The sequence below is a fragment of the Lactuca saligna genome, chromosome 1 (genome assembly GCF_052625555.1).
Source record: "Lactuca saligna cultivar CGN05327 chromosome 1, ASM5262555v1, whole genome shotgun sequence".
NCBI classification, from domain to species: domain Eukaryota; kingdom Viridiplantae; phylum Streptophyta; class Magnoliopsida; order Asterales; family Asteraceae; genus Lactuca; species Lactuca saligna.
In genome coordinates, this window is record NC_136417.1 from 9,248,438 (window position 1) to 9,271,253 (window position 22,816).

Below are 22,816 nucleotides of genomic sequence, written 5' to 3' on the forward strand. Positions count from 1 at the left end.
AATGCCAACTTTATGGAGTATTTTGATCCATGCATGTATTAAGATCTTTATTAAGCTTGTGTTGAGCCTTTGGGTCCCATTAAGCTATGCATGAGTGTAAAGTTGCCAACTTTATGTGATAAGTCCCATTAAGCTATGCATGAGTGCGGGCTAGTGGTTATTTAGGATGGGCTAAACCAATATGGTAGTCCATGGATAGTCCATGGAGGTTTAACCCATGGAGCCTAAGTAATATGAAAAGTCATGGGCATTAGGGTTTGCATGAATGTAACCCTAGACCTTGAGACACTATAAAAGGAACCCATTAGTCACCAAAATCGCCCCCATACATTCCAAGAAGAGTGGTAGTTATTTTTGTATGCAAGTAGCCTTTCTCTCAAGTTCTCCTTTGTCCTAGGTGTGTTATGAACCGTTTGAGGTGCAACATTTGGGGCACTAAGTTCTTAAAGTCCAAAACTACAAGCTACAACAAAGAGGTAACTCTATAACTCAATTATATGTTGTTTATATCAACTGTATATTAGTTGTAGGCTTCAAGCTTTGGAAACAATATTGCATCTATAATTCTAGAAAACATAGATCCAAAGCTTTTAGGGTTGTATGTGCACTATAGGATGTTGTAGTATACTAAAACCCAACAGATATGATCAAGGGAAGAGCCGCCAACAAGGTTGAAGTTGGCGAGAAGAGAAAGTTTGAAGGAACTTCAGGTTCCAACAAGAAGAGCAAGTTCTCGAAGTCTGGTTCGAGGAAATTTAGAGGAGGAGCCGAAGCAAAATGGTGTGACAAATGTAAAAAGAAACATGTTGGGAAATGTGGTGAGGAGGTCAGTTGTTATAAATGTGGAAAGCCTGGGCATTATGCCAATTAATGAACCTTCAATAAGAAAGTATGTAATGGGTGCGACGAAGAAGGCCACATTTTAAGGGACTGATCGAATAAGAAATAGGAAGCAAGGCCCAATCGCCCACCAAAGACAAAGGTGAGAGCTTTCTAGATGACATTGGAAGTTGCAAAGGATGCAGCGGATGTCGCTTCAGGTACCTTTCTAGTAAATGGATTGCCTGCCAATTTATTGTTTGATTCCAGAGCAAATTACTCATTTATATCACATAAATTTGGTGGAAGACTAGCATTGCCTATTGAAAAACTTGATGATGCCCTAATTGTAAAGTTGCTAGTGGCAAATTCATACCTATTAGCGATTGCATTAAGAATATTGTCATCAACTTGAACGGAAACGAATTCCGCGAGGAGTTGTTACCCATTAAGTTGAATGGTTTCAACATTATACTGGGATGGATTGGCTTAGCGCCAATGTTTCCGAGATATTATGCAAGGAAAAGATAGTGAGGGTAAAGCCACATGGAAAAGAGTCATTTAGGGTATACGGAGACAAGCGCAGAGTGAATTCTGTAATCATTTCCCTGATGAAGGCCAGAAAATGTTTGTCTAAAGGATGCACATCATACTTGGAATTCATGATCGATGCTAAGAAAAAGAAGAAGGAAATGCAAATCATACCAGTGGTGTGTGACTATCCAGAAGTCTTTCCCGAAAATCTTCCTGGATTTCCCCCTGATAGATAAGTGGAGTTTCAAATAGACTTGTTACAAGGAACAACTCCAATAGCAAAAGCATCATATCGATTAGAACCAATGAAGATGAAGGAGCTTATGACGCAACTTCAGGAATTGTTGGACAACGGTTTCATTAGACCTAGTTCATCACCCTAGGGAGATGTGATGTTATTCGTCAAGAAGAAAGATGGAAGCATGAGGATGTGCATAGACTACAGAGAGTTGAATAAGGCAATAATAAAGAAAAAGTACCCATTGCCAAGGATTGATGACCTGTTCGACCAGCTACAAGGTTCGATTTATTTCTCGAAGATCGATCTTAGGTCAGGATATCATCAGCTAAAGGTGAGAGAGCAGGATATTGAGAAGACTACATTCAGAACAAGATATGGACACTATGAGTTCTTGGTTATGTCGTTTGGACTAACCAATGCTCCAACTGATGGGTTTTGAGCATTCTAACACTTCCTAAGTGTACATGCAACCCTAATAACCTTGGATCTATGTTTGTCTAATTTGTCATGCAAAGTTGAATTCCAAGGTTATATTCCTATCTAGCATACATGGGGAACAATTTTAACATAACGTATAGATAGAATAACTTACCTTGTTGTTGCTTGTGTTCCTTGAAACCTTGTGAGCCTAGCACCCCAAGTGTGATGCCTCAAATGCTTCACACAACACCAAATGCTCTTGGAAGAACTTATGAGAGAATACTCACTTCACAAAATCGGCCAAGCCCTCTATTTCTTAGTATGTATCCGATTTGGGAGGAGATCATATTACTTATATAGTGTTGACACATCTAGGGTTAAACCCTAATGTGTCATGACTCTTCATTTCCATGACCCATGGGTTTGTAACTCCCATGGAGCATCCATGGAGCATCCTATGGGTGGAACCCAACTTGATGATCCATGGAGCCTTTTAGCCCACTATACAAGATATGGATGATTTACTTAATCAACCCATATATTTAATTAGTTATCTTTTGATCACTTAATTAATTCTAAATTAATTCTTGATCAAACTAATCAAATAATATTATTAATATATTAGAACTTATAATATATTAATAATCTCCAAGCGTTATTTCTCTCATTTAGTCTATCCAATTGCATGGTGCCATGCAACCCAAATGGACCATGCCGGGTTGGGTCAAGTACATACCAGAAATAGTTATGGACTTAGACACCTTATCCAACAGTCTCCCACTTGGATAAGTCTAGTAACTATTACTGCAAGTATGACTTCAGGAACCGATCGGCAATCGTAGCTCTTTACAAGGTTTCTCGAAACTTGAGAAGATGATGGTACGCCATTTAAGATAAGTGATCATATAATCCTCTGTTCTAGATATCAGTCGGACAAATACATGGAACAATGTCTTACTTATTGTCCAACATTTGTTTCCCGATTTCCGATTTGTTTGACAAAGAACTTTATTGAACACATCAATTTAGTTCTGACCGGGCCCGGTACATAGGTCAAAACAAAATCATCGAGGGGCCCAGATATCAGCTTCTAATCCAAGAAGGAACAGATAAACTTCGACTCATATGTTTGTTCTACTACTCATTGAATTACACATAAGAGCACGATTTTATAACATCGAGTTACCAATGCGTTTTTCGTACAATCAATGCCTAACCAACTTGTAAGTAACAAATCATATCTCTAGGTTTAAAGACTTATATGATATTACCGTCTCACGATCACTCGAGATAGAATTCCATGAAGTGATTCCAGTGAGCGTGGGTTGAGTCCAATGCTCAGAGCTTATGAGCACTCATGATTGTTGTAGCCTTGTCCCAGACCTCTACAACCAAACATGACAGTCTTGATTCATACCTACTTCCGACATATGACCGACTGTGGAGGTTTGAATAATATGTTATACCAAACAGAATTATTCTGGAAGTCAAAACATGCAAAAGAAATATAGTAAACGATCGACAAGAGATAGCAACACTTTACTCATAAATAAAACACTTTTATTCATCATCAAATGTCAATTACACTTTACAAATTTAGAGATTATCTAACTACTAAATCTAATATCATCCTTCAGCCCTATGCTCCGAGCATGCTGGAGATGCTTAACCTGAGTCAGTCCCTTCGTGAGGGGATCTGCCGGATTCTCATCTGATGATACCCTCTTTGCCACGAGGAGTCCTTCTTCGATCCGATGTCTGATGAAATGGTATTTTCTGTCGATGTGTCTGGATCTCCCGTGATCCCTTGGTTCCTTGGCTAAGGCAACAACACTTTCACTATCACAGAAAATTTCCATCGGCTCTTTAATAGCTGGTACAACTCCAAGGTCTCCAATGAAGTTCCTCAGCCATAACGCCTCCTTTGCCGCTTCGCTAGCTGCAATATACTCTGATTCACAAGTAGAATCTGCCACTGTCTCTTGCTTGGAACTCTTCCAAGAAATTGCTCCTCCATTTAGGGTAAAGACCCAGCCTGACTGAGAGCGGAAGTTATCCCTATCAGTCTGGAAGCTAGCATCACTATACCCTACAACTCTCAAGTCATCACTCCCACCGAGGGTAAGGACCCAGTCCTTAGTCCTTCGTAGGTACTTGAGAATATTCTTTACCGCAATCCAGTGTGCCTTGCCAGGGTTCCCCTGAAACTTGCTAACCATGCTCAAGGCAAAGGCTACATCAGGTCGAGTACACGTCATAGCATACATGATCGAGCCTACAGCCGAAGCATAAGGTATTCGACTCATTTCTGCTATCTCAGCCTCAGTGCTAGGGCTTTGTGTCTTACTCAGCTTGGCGCTACTCTGGATGGGCAACTCTCCTTTCTTGGAGTCTTGCATTCTGAATCTCTTCAGAATCTTCTCCAAGTAGGTACTTTGACTAAGTCCAATTAGTCTTTTACTCCGATCTCTCAAGATCCTTATCCCTAAAATATAGGCAGCTTCACCAAGGTCCTTCATAGCGAAACACTTTCCAAGCCAGGACTTTACTTCCTGCAAGGTTGGAATTTCGTTTCCTATGAGTAGTATGCCATCCACATACAATACCAAAAAGCTAACTATACTCCCACTAGCCTTGACATATACACAAGATTCATCTTCACTCCTAGAAAAGCCAAATTCCTTGACCTTTTCATCAAAGCAAAGATTCCATCTGCGAGGTGCTTGCTTTAATCCATAAATGGATTTCTCAAGCTTACACACTCTATTAGGGTACTCGTTACTGACAAAACCCTCTGGCTGACTCATGTAAACATCTTCAGCCAACTTTCCATTAAGGAAAGCGGTTTTGACATCCATTTGCCAAATTTCATAGTCATGAAATGCGGCTATGGCTAACAGAACCCGAATAGACTTAATCTTGGCTACCGGAGAAAAGGTCTCATCATAGTCCACTCCAGGAATTTGAGAGAAGCCCTTTGCAACCAGTCTAGCCTTATAAGTGTGTACTTTACCATCCATGTCGGTCTTCTTTTTGAAGACCCATTTGCACCCTACAGTCTTACGACCTGGTACATTCTCAACCAAGTTCCAAACTTGATTGTCATACATGGATTGTATCTCGCTATCCATAGCCTCTTTCCATTTAGCAGACTCGGGGCCTGCCATGGCTTCCTCGTAGCTGTTAGGGTCATCTTGACTTACTAGTGTCTCATCACTAATAAGTGTCTCACCTTCTGCAGTAATATGGAATCCATAGTAATGCTCAGGTGCACTCCTAACTCTCGTGGAACGCCTCAGAGGTACAGATTCGTCAATTGGCTCAACAGGAGTTTCCTCCTCAAGTTGAGGGCTAGAGTTTGAAGTTCCTTCACCACTTGACTCTTGAATTTCTTCAAGATCAACTTGCCTCCCACTGTCTCCTTGGCTTATAAACTCTCTTTCTCGAAAGACTCCTCTTCTTGCTACAAAGACCACATTGTCACTAGGTCTGTAGAAGAGGTAACCAAAGGATTGCTGTGGGTAGCCGATGAAAATACACCTCTCGCTTCGGGGTTCGAGCTTATCATGAGTCTCGCGTCTCACGAAAGCCTCGCATCCCTAAATCTTGATGTGGTCTAGTTTAGGTACTTTACCAGTCCACATCTCGTGAGGAGTTTTGGCAACTTTCTTTGTAGGGACTAGATTAAGGATATGGGCGGCAGTCTCTAAGGCATAGCCCCAGAATGAGATTGGTAGCGAAGCTCGACTCATCATGGAACGAACCATGTCCAACAAGGTTCGATTGCGCCTCTCAGCCACACCATTCAACTGCGGTGTCCTGGGAGGTGTCAATTGTGAGACAATCCCACATTCCTTTAGATAGTCGAGGAACTTTCATGCTAGTATTGATCAGTCAGTGATAGGATGGCCTGATTAGGTTATGCTTGATTCCGATTACTCGATGCTCAAATGTTGCTTGCTTTGTGCTTTTTAGGAATTATCACTAACTTCAGCTAACTAGTAAACAAATATGTTAAGTTACATATTACAGAAACTAAATAATTTTAGAAGATTAGGTTTTAACTATGTTGTGCAGCTCCATTTTTGAGTCCAACCGTTGTAGTGTGAGACCTTTCATTCGAAAAATCATTTGGTGCCAGTAATATGTAATTGTATTCATGAGCTAGTTAGAGGTTGCTCGTAGGAGTTCCTTCTGCAGCTGATGGCGGAGAGTGGTGTGGTGGTTGACCTAGGAAAAACTAGGAAAGGATTTAGTGTTGGGAGCCTTGTCAAGTAGAGGATTATTTGTGTGGATAATGAGTGACTTGGAGGATTAAAAATGATCCTTAACGAAAGTATGGATAGATGTGGAAGGTAGTATGGGCACGTACTACTGGAAGCAGAGGATCCGTACTCGAGTCAAGGAGAACTACGATGAATCCAAGGAGCTTGTAGAGTATGAGACTCCTCGATATATATATATATATATATATATATATATATATATATATATATATATATATATCCGGTAAGAATTTTTTTTTGGTAAGAAGGTAAGAAATTTTTGTTCTACATAGTTTTTTTGACGAACAAAAAAAATGAATCACTAGATGATTCATTTGTAAGATGATTCACAAGAAAAAATTCTCAAAAAAACATCTTTATGATTCATTTTTAAGTAAATTAAGAAAAAATTCACTTTTATGACAATTTTAGTGAATAACAACAAAATCATTATATAAATGAATAATCTAGATGTTTTTTGAGAATTTTTTCTTGTGAATCATCTTACAAATGAATCATCTAATGATTCATTTTGTTTGTTCGCGAAAAAAATATGTAGAAAAAAAACTTTTTACCTTCCTACCAAAAATTTCCTTCTTATTTGATCTTGACTCTCTCTCTCACTATATATATACACACACACACACACACACACACATTGATGTGTATTATGATGGTTTATATTGTCTATTTTTTAGTATGGTGACTCTTCGAGGTAGACCGATGGGTGGTTCTGGTGCTGGTGAGGGCTCAAGCTTAGGTTCTGGAGCCGAGTAGTTGGATGATCAGACACGTGAGTTCATTTCATCTGATATTACCCGCAATATACTTGAGTAGACTCATGTAATCTTTGGTACGTTTAAGGAAAGTATCATGGAGGTGTTGGAGGAGCATTTGCACTGTTTCCGTTCTGAGATGGTGGCTTTGATTAGGATATGTTCACTGACCTTTAGGGAGTTATGAGCATGTGGGGCTCCGGATTACTATGGGGAGAAGAACCCGATTGCGAGTAGGCATTGGTTAACGGATGTTACTAACGCCTTCCGCACTATCAGTTCTCCCGATAGGGAAAAGTTCAGACTTGCTTTATGTCTTTTGAAAGACAAAGCTCGAGACTGTTGGGAGGAGGTTGGGCACTCCGTTGGTGATGAGGCTGTTGATTCGATGACATGGGATGATTTTATTACTAGGTTTTGAGCTAAGTTTGCACTAGTGATTGAGGTGAAACAGCCGACGAAGGAGTTTTAGGACCTTCTTCAGATTACTGAGACAGTGGCAGAGATCACCACGATGTTCCGAGAGTGGGCATTGTTGGTTTTGTAGTATATGACAGATGAGGAGATGAAGAAGGCGAGGTACCATGAGATGCTGAGGAGTGACATTCAGTAGTTTGTGATCGTACACCTCCTCATGTTTTGTTTCATGATTTTGGAATTACTTTGATATTGAACCTATTTTGAAAATTATTTGTAAACATCGATGATTTTTGGGTTGTTTTAAAAGTTTAAAATTGTCATGAGTTTTATGGATGTTACAGCTATTGCATAAATTATTGACAAGTAATTAACATGCTTAATTAGGTCCTGATGTTAGTTATTTAAGAAATATTATAAAAATGTTTTAACAAATTAGTAATTTTCTTGATCGGCCGTGTTGTTGCTATATAAAGATATTCTAAATTTTACTTTATTTTTATTATATTACATTCAATTAACGTTGAGGATCAATTATGAGATTAATTATTAGATTGATTATGAACTTTACAAAAATAAAGATTTTGGAAAAATTAACCAAGTAACACATTATGTTCAAATATTTGAAGTAAAATATATAATCTTTGCATGAGCTTTTTGCACTAGAAACAAATGAAGGATTTAATTTTTATAAAACTAACAAGAAATTAGAAATGAAAAAAAATACAAAAAATAAATTCCAACATTACTTACTTTTCTAGTTCTCTACACGTATCACCATGCAAATCATTTGAAAACAATATATTTGGAGGAAGAAGAGAAAAAAAAGACTTTAAGAAGACCCCTCTAGTTGAGATGATAGTTTTCAAATAAATCAATAGGCAAAATGGATTGATTAATATAAGAATCAACCTTTACATGAAGTTGATTTTAATGAGGTGTTGATCATTGACCCAAAATGGGAACTTTCATCTTAAGTACGACAATGATAATGTTGGTGGTTTACATCCATCATCTCATATGATGAGTGGTTTTCCTCAACTACTCTTGTAGATTACTTTTTTTTTTTTAGCTTCTCATCTATTTATAGAAAGGACTTATCTAATTACGATCATAAAAAGTATGATGCGATGTCATAATCTTTTGCCGGAATTTGACGAATGAGCATCAGTTGGACCATTTTTACGCATATAATTGATTAATAGTGTGTTTGATAGATTATTATTATAAGTTTAGGGAGGTAAATTGACAAAACATAAATCTCGAGGCGTCAAATCGAGAAATTGGTCTACAGTTCAAAGGGGAAATTTTATACAGAGTGATTGATATATAAAAGAGAGAGAAAATGCGAATCCGTCTCTTCATACCCAAGACGCCGAACGGTGAGCTGCAACACCACCAACCACCACCGTCGCTGGAAACCTCGAGATTTGAACTCGAACTCTTGCCGTTTTTTTCTAGCTCATTTGAAGTAAGTCCATCTTTCTCTCTCCATATCTGTATCCTATCTCTATGCATCTGTGGATATGAAACTAGGGGTGGGATTTTCTTTGAATTGAACTGCTATATACGTATCTACACGTATATACATGGGGCATAAGAAGCGGAACGTTGCCACTCGCTCCAAAGCGGCGACAGCTGCTGTTAATACTCCTCCAGCCCCGCCGTCGTTTCCAATCGGTAACGACAGCAGCGATGGTGTTGAGGCTAGTTCACTCTCTACGGGACATAATTTAGGTGTGCATTCGTCGACTGTTCAAATAGTACAACGAAAAACTGATGTTCCTTTAGCGATTGAATCGGATAGTTACTCTACTGTGAAAGTCGAGTGTGAGAAAGCCTTAACTGCACTCAGACGGGGGAACCATAAAAAAGCCCTACGCTTGATGAAGGAGATGTGTGGAAAACATGAGAATTCGAATCAGTTGGCGCTGATTCATAGGGTGCAAGGAACCATCTGTGTTAAGGTTGCTTCCATTATTGATGATCCCAATGCAAAGCAGCGGCATTTGAAGAATGCAATTGATTCGGCTAAAAAGGCAGTGATGTTGTCACCAAGTTCAATTGAGTTTGCACATTTTTATGCAAATTTGTTGTATGAATCAGCTAATGAAGGGAAAGATTATGAAGAGGTGGTGCAAGAGTGTGAGCGTGCTTTGGCTGTTGAGAATCCTGTAGATCCAGGAAAGGAGAGTTTACAGGATGAGAGCCAGCAGAAGATTTTGTCTGCTGATGCAAGGATTGGGCATGTACAGAATGAACTCCGGTCATTGGTTCAGAAGTCCAACATTGCTTCAATTTCGTCTTGGATGAAGAATCTAGGAAATGGGGAGGAAAAGTTTAGGCTCATTCCTCTTAGGAGGGTTCCGGATGACCCCATGGATGTAAGGTTAGTGCAAGCCAGAAGGCCAAATGAAATTAAGAAAGCAAATAAGACAGACGAAGAACGTAAGAAAGAGATTGAAGTAAAAGTTGCTGCAGCAAGGCTGTTGCAACAGAAGTTAGAGTCATCTCAATCCCAAACTGATGGAGATAAGAGTTCAGAACTTTCTTCTGGATCTAGCCAGCGTGTGGGTGAACGGAGGAAGAGTGCAAAGGTGAAAAAGAATGCAACATCTGCTGAGAGAAAGGATTGTGTTCATCCTTTTTGGAAGTCCATGAACTTGGATTCAAAGAAAGACTTGTTCAAGATTAGTGTATCAGATCTTAAGGCTCATTTTAGATCACTAAAAGATGGATCGGCTTATGAAGTCATTTCCGAAGCTTTGTCCTTCGGGGAAGCTAATAATAGTTGGAAATTTTGGATGTGCTGCAGATGCAACGAGAAATTTCCAGATCCTGAACTGCACATGCAGCATGTTATAAGTGAACACATGGGTAGCTTATTGCCCAATTTGCAGGAAATGTTGCCTCCAAGTGTAGACAATGAGTGGACTGAAATGCTTCTAACATTCCCTTGGAAAGCACTTGATATCAATGCTGCGATCAATATGGTCGAAATGCAATCAGGTTCATTAGCTGCTAGCTTTGATGATAGACCATATTTACATCCTGACAGCTGGCCACTTGCTGAAGATATTGAGCGGACAAAGCTACTTGAAAAAATTCATTCCTCATTCCAGTTGCTTATTAAACATAAATACCTTGCAGCTAGTCATCTTACTAAGGTTATACACTTTGCAGTGGATGAGCTACATTCTCGGCTTATTAATTGTGGTGTGGATCAATCACCCATTTGCATATGCTTTCTGGGAGCAACTGAACTTAGGAAAGTGCTCAAATTCTTGCAAGAGATATCTCATTCTTGTGGACTAAGTAGGTATTCAGAGAAAGGTAATCTTGTGGAAGACTTGAATAGGTCCACCCGTGTGATTGAAATGACTGAAAAGATAGTATTCAGTGAAGATAGATCATGTCTCTTGTTAGAGCCGTGTCTTCTTACTAGCCTTGGCTCTGAAAATGGGTTGGTATATGATGATGATTCTTTATTGTCATGGATATTTTCGGGTCCCACAAGTGGGGAACAGTTGACATTCTGGATGCGGTCTAGAGAGGAGAGAGTGCATCAAGGAACGGAGACTCTACAGATGCTTGAAAAGGAATTTAATCATCTCCATGCGTTATGTGAAAGAAAGTTAGAGCATGCAAGCTATGAAGAAGCTTTGCAGCAAGTGGAAGATCTCTGTCTAGAGGAAGGTAAGAAAAGGGAATACTCTACAGAATCTACACGACAAAGTTATGAATTTGTTTTGAGGAAGCGACATGAAGAGCTTATGGTGAGCTGCGATGATGCCATGCCACCTGTCAACAAATTTGAGGTGGATGCCTTGGCAAATGTTTTAAAAGAAGCTGAATCTTTGAATGTTAACCAGTTTGGGTTTGTGAATTCTCATCTATGTGACTTGGAATCTGGTGAAGATGACTATCTGCATCAAGTGGATTCTTGTATAGAAGTTGCAATCCAGAAGCAGAAAGAACAGTTGTCGATTGAGGTTAGTTTGATTTATGGAGATGTATATTTTATATTTATTTGTAGTATCTATACTTCATCTTACTTTTTTGAAGATACAGCTCAGCAAAATTGATGCAAGAATCATGCGAACTGTAACTGGAATGCAGCAGTTGGAATCTAAGCTCAGTCCTGCATCTGTCCATGATTTTGGTCTCATAGTCGTGCCTCTAGTAAAGTCTTTCTTGCGGGTTCGTATATTTATCAGTTTCTATTGACTGTTACCATGCATTCCCCTTTAAAATGAGATCTTTTTTCCCCTATTTTGACTTTTCTTTAGGCACTCCTAGAAGATTTAGCAGAGAAAGATGCCACAGAGAAGTCGGATGCTGCAAGAGAAGCTTTTCTAGCAGAACTTGCTCTAGATTCTAAAAAGGGGACTGTTAATGATAAGCTAAAAGATAAAAGAAAGAACAGGGATTCCAGAAAAATAAAGGATGCTAAGGTTCGAAACAAATGAGTGTTGCTTATGTTCTAATGTTCTATAAGACAATGGATTGGAATGCTTCCTAATAATCCTGTTATGTTTGCAGGCTATAAACAATAGTGAGCTACATATTTTAGCCCATGAGAATGCAGAAACTGTTGATGAAAATGAAGATGCTTTTAACCAACTGAAAGATGAAGCAATGCGTAGAAAAATTGAGCTTGAAGCTGAGGAAAGAAAGCTTGAAGAAACTTTGGAATACCAAAGACGGATTGAGAATGAGGCAAAACAAAAGCATCTTGCAGAGCAACTCAAAAATAATCATGCAGACAATGAGTTAAGATCTTCAAGGCAGGTGAGTATTGAAGTGGGTGCATGTTATTGTTGCCTTTTTCTCATGTTAGATACAACTACGAGTTGTGATAATTGCATGTGAATGCTCAAGGATAATAAAATTCTGCTTTAATAGGAACCTCTGAAACAGAATAATGAAGGGATTGCAGAAGATGCGGTTTTGCTTTTTGATCAGAAAACAGGAAGAAAAAGTAGGCGCCACAAAAATGCCACCAAATTAATTGATGGGAAGCAGCAACCTGTGTTGTTGGAGAAGGAAAATGTTGAAGTTGGACAAATTCTGCTCATAAAGGGTGTTGAAGATGATAACAGTAAGTGTCTCTTGTTATTTTAACACCCATTGTTCTTGTCTCAAAGCTGCAACTTTCTCGGTTTACTTAGCATAATAATAGCAATGTACTTCTACTTTCATTTCTTCCTATTATAGCATTATATGTTGAAAAATCTACAGAACCATATAAATGTATAATGTCCTAATAAGAAAGAACGTACAATGCTATACTTGGTAGATTTTTCAAAGTACAATGCCTTGATTAATAAAAAAACATTGAAAGTATGATGCTTCAATAGAAAGAAATGAAAGTAGGATGATATAATACACAAATAAATGAAAGTATGTTGCTGTTTATGATTCAGGGTTGCTTAGCTAACCTTAAGTTAGCACAGAGTAGGGTTTTTAAAATTTTTAAACTTTTTATCATTAAAAATTTAATCTACTACTATCTACTGCAACTTATTATGTGAAGAAATGATCTCATCAAATGGAGTTCATTTTGCCTGAACAACAGATAGTTCTTATTCAGGAGAAACTGGAACAAAGACATTGAGGCAGTTGCAAGCAGAAGAGGATGATGAAGAAAGATTCCAAGCTGATCTTTTAAAAGCTGTACGCCAAAGCCTTGGTATTTTTTTTTTCCTTATCTCTACTAGAAGAATCTATGATTATCATGTTATTTTGATTATTTTTAAGTGATTTATCCATAGCAACTTACTGTCATTTGTTGTGTATTACAGCATCCTACTTTCACTTTTTTTTTTTTTTTTTAGCATAATACTTGGAATTTTTTTTTCTTACCAAGACACTGCAGTTTTGAAAAATCTAGCCAATTATATCAGTGGAAATTGGTTTCGGTTTCAATTAAATTGCTATAATTAGGTAGATTTTTGAAAGTAAAATGCTGTAACAGGAAGAAATGAACAAATCAAAGAAATAATGTTGCTCTTACTTGCATATAATCTGAAAATTATGTTACATATTTCTTATACCAGAAGGGGAAGTCTCTCGTGTAACATCTATAGAAGTATTCTCTGACAAGGCAAATGCAAATGCAAGCGATGTATATGGTACAGGCCTGAAGAATGAAGCTGGTGAATACAACTGCTTTTTAAATGTCATTATTCAGGTTGGTATGTGAGGACTTGGTTTACTTACCTTTTTAATTGGGTTAACATTAACTGCAAGAAATACCAACATACTTTCATTCATTTGTTTATTATAATTGGCAGCATTCTACTTTGAAAAAAAAAAAAAAATTGGAAGTGCAATGCCATAATCAGATAGATCTTTCAAAGTAAAATGATGTAATAAAAGATGAATGGGAGTTTGATTCCGTAATACATAGCACAAATATGTTGTTATATCTTGCATTTAGGTGTTTTTAATTTTTTCTCCTTCAATTTAAACTGCAGTCGTTATGGCATTTGAGAAGGTTCAGGGAAGAGTTTTTGAGAAGGTCCACATCAGCTCATCGCCATGTTGGCGATCCATGTGTGACATGTGCTTTGTACGGAATTTTTATTGCTTTAAATACGGCTTCAATGGAGACAAGAGGTGAATCTGTTGCTCCTACTTCTCTGAGGATTGCTCTGAGCAATTTGTATCCAGACAGTAGTTTCTTTCAGGAGGTATATACGGATAAAAGTAAAACTTATTGTTAATAAAATAAAGTTAAGCCCCAATGCAATCAATTAAATTTGTGCATATGACAGGCTCAAATGAACGATGCTTCTGAAGTATTGGGAGTGATATTTCATTGCCTTCACGAGTCATTTATATCTGCTGATTCTGATATGAAACAAGTGGAAAGCAATGGCAATGTGGCAGGTGGTTGGGAATGTGCAAACAGTGGGTGTACAGCACATTCTCTTTTTGGAATGGACATTTTTGAACAGATGAATTGCTACAATTGTGGGTTTGAATCTAGACGAATGAAATACACTACTTTCTTTCACCAAATCAATGCCAATGCCCTCAGGACTATGAAGGCATGCCATGCTTCTATCCATCTCCTTAATTTCAATTTTCATTTAATTTTAATGATTATCAAGTTTCTGTTGTGAATTCAGGTTATGTGTCCAGAGAGCTCCTTTGATGAGCTGTTAAACCTTGTTGAGATGAATCATCAGTTAGCTTGTGATCCTGAGGATGCTGGATGTGGGAAGCTTAACTATATTCATCATATTCTTTCTACTCCACCTCATGTTTTCACTACAGGTGAGGTGATGGATGATGAGTCATCACATGGTCAAACTCAAAGTCAAACCATATATACATATTTTTTCTAACTAAGGTTTTGTTTTTTGTAGTGCTTGGATGGCAGAATACTTGTGAAAGTGTTGAAGATATAAAGGCCACATTGGCAACCCTAGCTACTGAAATTGATATCAGTGTTCTTTACCGTGGCCTTGATCCCATGAACAGGCATTGTCTAGTTTCAGTGGTAAATTACGCTCATTAAATATATATATATATTTTTTTTAAAAATATATATCTTTTACTTGTTAAGTTTGTTAAACTACTATGTTTTAGGTGTGTTATTACGGGCAGCACTACCATTGCTTTGCCTACAGTCATGATCATCAACAGTGGATGATGTATGATGACAACACAGTCAAGGTATTTATTTATTTATTTATTCACTCTGCAATTATTTATTTATTTTTCTTGTGTAGTAAAGTAAAGTAATAATGAGAATTTTGTAGGTGATTGGAAGGTGGGAAGATGTCCTTACAATGTGTGAAAAAGGACATCTGCAACCCCAGGTTCTTTTCTATGAAGCTGTACACTAAATAGCAAACCATTCAGACATTATTACATTTTTTGATGGTGATAGACGGATATGTGGAGTTACACAAACACAATCAATGTATGTGCATTTTAGCAAACCAACGGATACATACACAAAAAACATGACAAGAAAGAGAGATGCTGTTAGTTATATGTATTAGTATAAAGAAATTTTGTAGGAGAAACTGAAATTGGCCTTCCCAGCAAAGTTTTGATCTGGAATTTGGAAAACAAGAAAATGTAAATTGTACTAAGATGGGTCAATGTAAGTGGCTAAGCAATAGTTATGAATGTGCCATAGACTCTCTGCTTTTTACAATTTTGAAAGAGCTACTGTATAGATCGATCATACTTTTGATAAGATGATGAAAACTCGGGTTTTGGGTTACCCAACATGTATTCACATTTCAACTCTTGTACTATTGGACTTGTGATTAAAATCAAATAATTAAGTGAAGAAAGCCCGTGTGCTCTTCTTTCCCATTATTCTGTTATTTACTATATATATATATATATATATATATATATATATATATATATATATATATATATATATATATATATATATATATATATATATATATATATATATCTGATTTCAATTCTTGTAAAACAAACCAAATAAGATGGAAATTGGCAAAACTCTTTGATATGGTTGTTTTAGACGCTTAAAACACCTAGCATGTTAAATGCAGTAGCATTTAATCGATGATAAAGATGGATAACAAGTTGTAGGTTTTGTAGTTCAACAATACAATTGTGGGTTTTGTAGTTCAAGAATGCAGTCGTTGGTTGTTGAACACAATGCGTTTATAGTTGGAGGTATGATTCTTAAAATCCTAATCTTGATTTTAAGATCTCACAAGTAAAAAGTAATCTCCATGAGACCAACATCAATTTGAAGTGGGATCTATTTGATTTGATCCTATCTCGTAAGTCTTTTTATATATCAGAGCCTAAAAGAATCTTTCATTCAACTAGAAATAGAGAATCACATACAGCAAAAGGTCTCATTCTCATAAAGCATCAAAATTTCATCTGTTCATTTCAAATTACAGAGTATCATGACACTTATGATATTCCCTTGTGATCTTATGCTTTAGTTGCATATGGTCACATAAGATGTTTTTTTTCCTAACTTTTGTAGTTTGTGACAACAAAAATTGTGGTTAATTTTTAAAAAGTTAAAAGTGATTCTACTGTTGATTTCTTATTTTCTTAGAGGGTGTTTGACTAAGCTTGTTAAAACAATTTGTTAACTTATTAGAAATTTCAACCCCTATAAGTTAAAAAGGTGTTTTAAAAAAATGTTTGGATGAAAAATTGCTTATTCCGATGGAAAACTTCTAATAAGTCATTTTTTCATAAGTTATCTTACACTTACTTATTAGCTTATAAGTTAATAAGTTATAAGCAAATTAGCAAATAAGCAATAAGTTTTATTTATTTATTTATTTATTTTTGTCAAACACCCCTTTAATCAATGCCTACACTAAACAAATAGGATCTTGCGAACAAATAGCATGGAAAGAAGGTCAAGTATATCATTATAATTTTTATTTTTAGATGCAAGATAACACTTGTGATTTATGTATAATCAGTTATCATCGGATAAGTATTCATAGTTTTATGTAATTAAAATCATTTAAGTATGAGGAGTTTATTTATAGAACACTTTGAGGTGTTACCTACACAAAAGCCCAAAAATTTATTAAAATAGTACGGTTTTATCATAAAATTAGTTAAAGCACTTTTAACATGTTACCATAAGTTTTTTTTTTTTTTTTTTTTTTTATTTTTTTTTTTTATTTTTTTTTTTATGTTATTATGAAACTCACAAGAAAAGTCTAAGTCTGCAGTTCTTTTACATTTTTCATCCTGGTATATAATTATTTATTGTATTAAATTTCACCCTACAAGAAACATAAAAATATTTTGAATAACATATAAATTTTCAAGATTATAACTATGTAACGTAATTTTATTCTTACACAATATGTGTAGATTCAAGTAGTTAGTTGTATAACGTGTTTTTTTTTTTTTTAAATAATATTTTATAAATTGAAAAAAAAAAAAAAAAAAAAAAAAAAACATCCTTGCCATGTATGCTTACTTGATCATATAAAACTTAAATATTCGAAATTCGAATATAATATCTACTACAAATCTCCAAATTTCAAGACGTTAAACTATGCTATTTGAATGGAAGCCGTAAATTAAGAAGAAAGTGAAATATGTTTGCAGATTTTTATATAAGAGAGTAATATTATTCAATTTTTAAACCTCCAAGACCCACAGTGAATTGAAGTGAGTCTGACCACATGTCAAAATTCAAAACTCCACATGCAAAGCAAACAAACTCCCACTTAATTCGCATTCTTCGTTTTTACTTGGTCTCATTAACTCCACCAAATCCTCTCATGCATACAAACAATACATCAGACTCCTTCCAATTCTCACTTCCTTGCTTTTTTCACCATTTCTTACCCAAATTTGGCTCCCGGCTATGACCCTCAAAGGCGGCACCACCCAAGCATGCGCTGCCTGCAAATACCAACGAAAAAGATGCACCCCTGAATGCCCACTTGCCCCCCACTTCCGCCCTGAACACACCGAGATCTTCAAAAACGCACACAAACTATTCGGTGTCAAAAACATCCTTAAAGTCCTCGATCAAATCGACCCTTCTCAAAAAACCGAAGCCATGCGTTCCATGATCTACCAAGCCAACATGCGCGACCGATTCCCCGTTCACGGTTGCTACGGGATCGTCATTCAGCTTCAGATTCAAATTCGCCAGACCGAGAAAGAGCTCTACGCCGTTTTATCGCAGCTCGAGTTTTATAAAAACCAGAGACCACAACACGAGATCGTGTTGTCGCCTCTCGACTCCCCCGAGTCGCAACGGTTGCAACTCGGAATGGGAGTTGAACAACCGGACAGTGCCGCCCCCACCACGGCGGCACTTACCCTTTTCCAACACCAAGGTGTTGGTGGTGGCGATAGTCACCACCAACACCAGCAACCACAACAACAACCATTTGTTCTGGCATCGGGGTTACCGATTCCACCGTATAGTGGAAACGGGAATGGGCATGATGGGTATAATAATAATAATTCAGGGATTCATATGGATTTGAAGGAGAATATGATTTTTGTTTGGGGTCAACAAACGTATTGTAATGAGAATGAGAATAAGAATGATGATGGTGGAAAAGGTGTAGTGTCTACGTTGCAGTCTGAATTGGTTAATAGCACACAGCAGTTGACTATTCAAGATGAAGTGACTCATGACTATGATGAAATCTATCCGTTTTTTGATACCATTGATGACACTCAATCGTATATGGATTCTAAGGAGGCTAATGACTCAAGGTATAGTATATACTCTTTTCAGTACTAATTAATAACGAATTTTTTATATGTGTGTTATCATTTTCTAATTATTATTATTTTTTTTAAAATTATTTACAGTCCGGAATCATCGCCTAAAGAGACCACACAATCTCTTAAGCATGTTGCAGGGAGTAACTTAAGAAGTGCTGAACTCCAAGTAAATAAATCTTAGTCCATTAAAGCTGCGTTTGTTAGTTGTTACACAGGACTGAAAAAACCTTCTATAGGACTATTTTCTATGATAAGAATGAGGAGGGTATTCTCGTCTTTTTCACATACGAGAGATAAAAAAAAATTCCGTCCCACCTTTTTGGGTGGAATAAAAAACTTCAATATTTGTCCTACTGACATCAATCTGAGTCACGGTCTAATGCTTGTCAAATGACAACCGCAGTAAAATTTGTTATGTTATGTCCTGTGTAACAAATGGGACCTAATGAGGTTAAACATTCTTGACAACTAAATCTATTTTTTTTTTTTTTCTGAATTTAATCTGCAGTTAGGAATCATGAGTCAAGAATACCAGGCAATTGCTTAGATGAGTTGAGAGAACAAAAGTACACAGCTAAAAAGAGTGCCTTCTTTTACTTTGCTATAGCCAGACTAGATATATAATCGTAAGGCGATAGATTAGCAGTGGTTCACTACAATTTTTTTTCTACATTTTTCCTAGTTTATTATTTCGGGAGTATATCGTACATTGAACAAAGTTGAGAGTTGTTTTTTCAGAATATTATTCTTTTCATTTGTTATCTTTTTTCCTTGAGCATCAAAATATTGGTTCCATTTTTGATGATATAGTACATGTACGACTTAATAGATGGATAAATACTTATTAGTAGTACTAAAATCTGACCCAAAATTAATGTATGTTTAAATATAAGAACGATTAAGTCTTTTTAATTTCATAGTAGTTTGGGCATAGCCTAAGTTAACTATTCAACTTGCAGGAAGAGAGACAGTTTGACAGTTCATTTAGGAAAAGGTAAGATGATTTACAGATGACCTACATCTACCACAGACAAAAGGCATCAAATCAATGAACACTGGCCAAAATTGAGGTAAACTTCTAAGTAACCCAAGAAAATATTTTTACTTAAGTGTGGAATGTGGTCCAGATAAGTGCTTGATGAAAAACATGGAGAAATGGAAGGGAAAAAAAGGAAAAGACATGAGAGCAAATCTGCAAAAGTAGGACTTAATGGGGAAAGCCTCATTTCCCATACTTTTCAGTTTTCACATTAAGTCATTCTTTTTGCACCGAGTCAAATGAAAAAATGCCCAGAGACCAAAGTGGGACAAATGAAAAAGTATGTTGTTATACTTTGAACTTAATCCACTAATTTAATACATATAAATGGACTTCTATAGAAAATAGTGTCATTATAATACCTGCATGTCAGCCCATCATGACTTGCTACATATCCAGCGTAATAGTTGCAGGAAGTGTACGTATTCCTGAAAGCATCATCATCATCATCATCAAGAGTTAATGAAGTATGTGATATCATATTAAAATAAGATACAAAACCTTAAAAAGATAATAAAACCAAAAAAACAATGGTACGCATGCAGTCATTGCAATTCATGTGGTGGAAATAATGGATATGCCCAAATGATGGATTTTTGTTTGTTGACATAAGAACAACATGAGATTGGAGAAGGAAAATGCCCTCGGGAACTTTAATGACTTTTCAAAAAGTGAATATAAGCATACGCAGAGAAATTGAAGATCTTAACCAAATAAACATATAAAATCTGATTTCTGGATTAATATAGGGAGTAGTAGTTAGAAATTAAATTTAGGAGAAAATGAACAGATTGAAGAAACTTTACATAAATCGCAGTAAAATTGCAAACCTCGTCTTCCGCGGCAGATTGATAGTTTAAAAACACTCAAACCCACGGCGGAGTTCCGTAATCAAATCAAGATTGAGTGCTTCGTGGAGCCGGCGATATGGAGGCCATGACCCATGAATATGAAGGAGAGGAAGAGTTGGCGCCTCCCTCCCGCCATAATTGGTTTTGTAACAAACTATCCATAGATTAGGTTAACTACGTTAAATTTAAACATAAAAGATAATATTTTTTTGTTGAATTTTTTTGAGGATTTTAAATGCATCATAGTTAAAACCACTAGTAATTAAGTCAAAATCGTTAATAATAAAGTCAAATAAAAATATATTAAAAATATTAGACACAAATTGTAAATTTGATCCTATGATATTCTAAAAACTATAAATATGATCCAAAAACTTTCCAAAAATGTCCAAAACTAAGAATTTTTCATGATTTTAGTTTAAATAAACTTGAAATTACCAATTTACCCTTTTAATTTTATTTTTGTTTTCTGTTTGTTATTTATTTTAATACTTTACGAAATAAAAACAAAAAAGTTAGACCCCCATCTCACCCCTATCGGTATTCTCTCTCTCTCACACACACACACACATACATCCCAAGACCAAAAAACCCAATTACTCCATCATCTTCTTCTTCCCACATGTCCGTCATATTATCACCATAGACACACCACATACAACCTCATATTTGTTACAGTTCACCAATAAACAACACCTTTTTCACATCACCATTCCCACCATCCACCACCGCAATCTTAAACACAACCTGCAAATCAGAAAGAAAACATACACAAGTTTATTTTGTTTCAACCGGGTTTACAACATTTTTGTCTTTTTCGAGTGTGTTAGTGTTTTTTTCTTCATTTTTTCAATGTGTTTATTGAACCCATATAAACTTCGATTGTCCGTGGAGATATGCTTCGATTTATGTTGTTCATCACCCCTTTCTTCTTAAGAGCCCTGATTTCTTTGATGGTGGTTGTCCAATGGTGTTGAAAAAATGGGTTTGGGGTTGTGACAACTTGTTGGTAATAGATAGTCTGATATGTTCTTGAATGAAGATGGAGCCGTAATCGTGTCTATTATCGATGATGAACAACATATATGGAATCCCTTACGCATGTCCGTGTTGAACCAAAGGTTAGGGTTCCGATTCAAAGAAGTAGTGATGATGATGGCGGCACTAATGGAGAAAATGAAAATTTTGCCAACTGGAACTCAAAAACGGTGCGTGCAAGTGAGAAACAAGAAGAAGAAGAAGAAGAAGAAAAAGAAGAAAAAGAAGGGATGGCAGAATTAGTGTGGGTTTTTTTTTTTTTTTTTTTTGGTTGTTAATGGAAGGGACACTGCTAGATCTTCTTACTCTCCTGATAATCGTAGATACTTTATCGATTGGTTGTATGATATGGATAAAAATTGATATGTTATAAAGATTTCCTTTTTGTTAATCTTTGAATTCTTGATTTAGTGAAAGTGAAGCAATACATAAATTTTGGTGAAATATGAGGATTAAACTATTGCACGTGAGGTGGTAAAGAAGACAATGGAGATGTGGGTTTTTTTAGGGTGTTATTTAATGTGTTTGTGAAAGAAAAAAGAAAGGAAAAAAGAAAGGAAGGGTACAATGGGTGAGTGTAGGAAAGGGGTGGGTAAGTTTCTTTATTTATTATTTATTAAAGGGGAAGTAATTTGTACACTCAACAATTTTTGTCTGTACATAATATTTTATGCTTAATATAGTTGTACAATAGGCCTGACAATCGTGTCGTGTTCGGGTTGGCGGGTTGTCGGATCAAAATATGCCAACCCAAACACGACCCATTTAAATATACAGGTCACGGGTTGGCGGGTTTGGAACATAAACCCATATATGACCCACCAACCCATTTATTTATACGGGTTCACAGGTTGGTGGGTTCGTGGGTTAGATTTGGGTTCGTGAGTCTAAATTTTAGACATTTAAGTCTTAAACATCCAAATGAAAGTTAAAAACATTTATAGAAACATGTTACAGACTTAGCCTTAAAGGTGACGACCTACGACCTTAGACCATCCACCACGAGTCAAAATGTCAAAATAGTCAAATGGTCTATGAATCAATGGTATATATTATATAATACTTATTAAATATTAATACTTGATATATAAATACATTTAAAAATAAAATAATTTTTTTATTGAGTATATAAACGGGTTGGCGGGTCAACCCGTTTATTTTTTGAGAAACCC

The 22,816-nt window shown here is 36.3% G+C and overlaps 2 protein-coding genes across 6 annotated transcripts; both read left to right on the forward strand.

The window, feature by feature from the left end:
* The first annotated feature begins 8,816 nt into the window (after positions 1-8,816).
* On the forward strand, positions 8,817-15,790 carry LOC145048824 (uncharacterized). Of its 5 annotated transcripts, none has more exons than XM_078997478.1 (13): positions 8,817-11,464; positions 11,538-11,672; positions 11,762-11,926; positions 12,015-12,263; positions 12,378-12,573; positions 13,051-13,164; positions 13,532-13,665; positions 13,952-14,167; positions 14,252-14,527; positions 14,609-14,756; positions 14,849-14,982; positions 15,072-15,158; positions 15,245-15,790. In XM_078997478.1, the coding sequence occupies exons 1-13, from the start codon at positions 9,062-9,064 to the stop codon at positions 15,329-15,331; spliced, it is 4,344 nt and encodes a 1,447-aa protein (XP_078853604.1). In that variant the 5' UTR covers positions 8,817-9,061; the 3' UTR covers positions 15,332-15,790. The 5 variants fall into 5 exon arrangements, 4 of the variants coding, with proteins under 4 accessions (XP_078853604.1, XP_078812766.1, XP_078853740.1 ...); XM_078956640.1 differs by having other exon boundaries at positions 13,066-13,164; XM_078997614.1 differs by having other exon boundaries at positions 12,393-12,573.
* Positions 15,791-17,462: 1,672 nt separating this feature from the next.
* On the forward strand, positions 17,463-19,575 carry LBD27 (LOB domain-containing protein 27). The gene is made up of 3 exons (XM_078996473.1): positions 17,463-18,704; positions 18,804-18,882; positions 19,225-19,575. Exons 1-3 carry the CDS (start codon positions 17,836-17,838, stop codon positions 19,261-19,263), a joined length of 987 nt encoding a protein of 328 aa, XP_078852599.1. The 5' UTR covers positions 17,463-17,835; the 3' UTR covers positions 19,264-19,575.
* Positions 19,576-22,816: the final 3,241 nt, after the last annotated feature.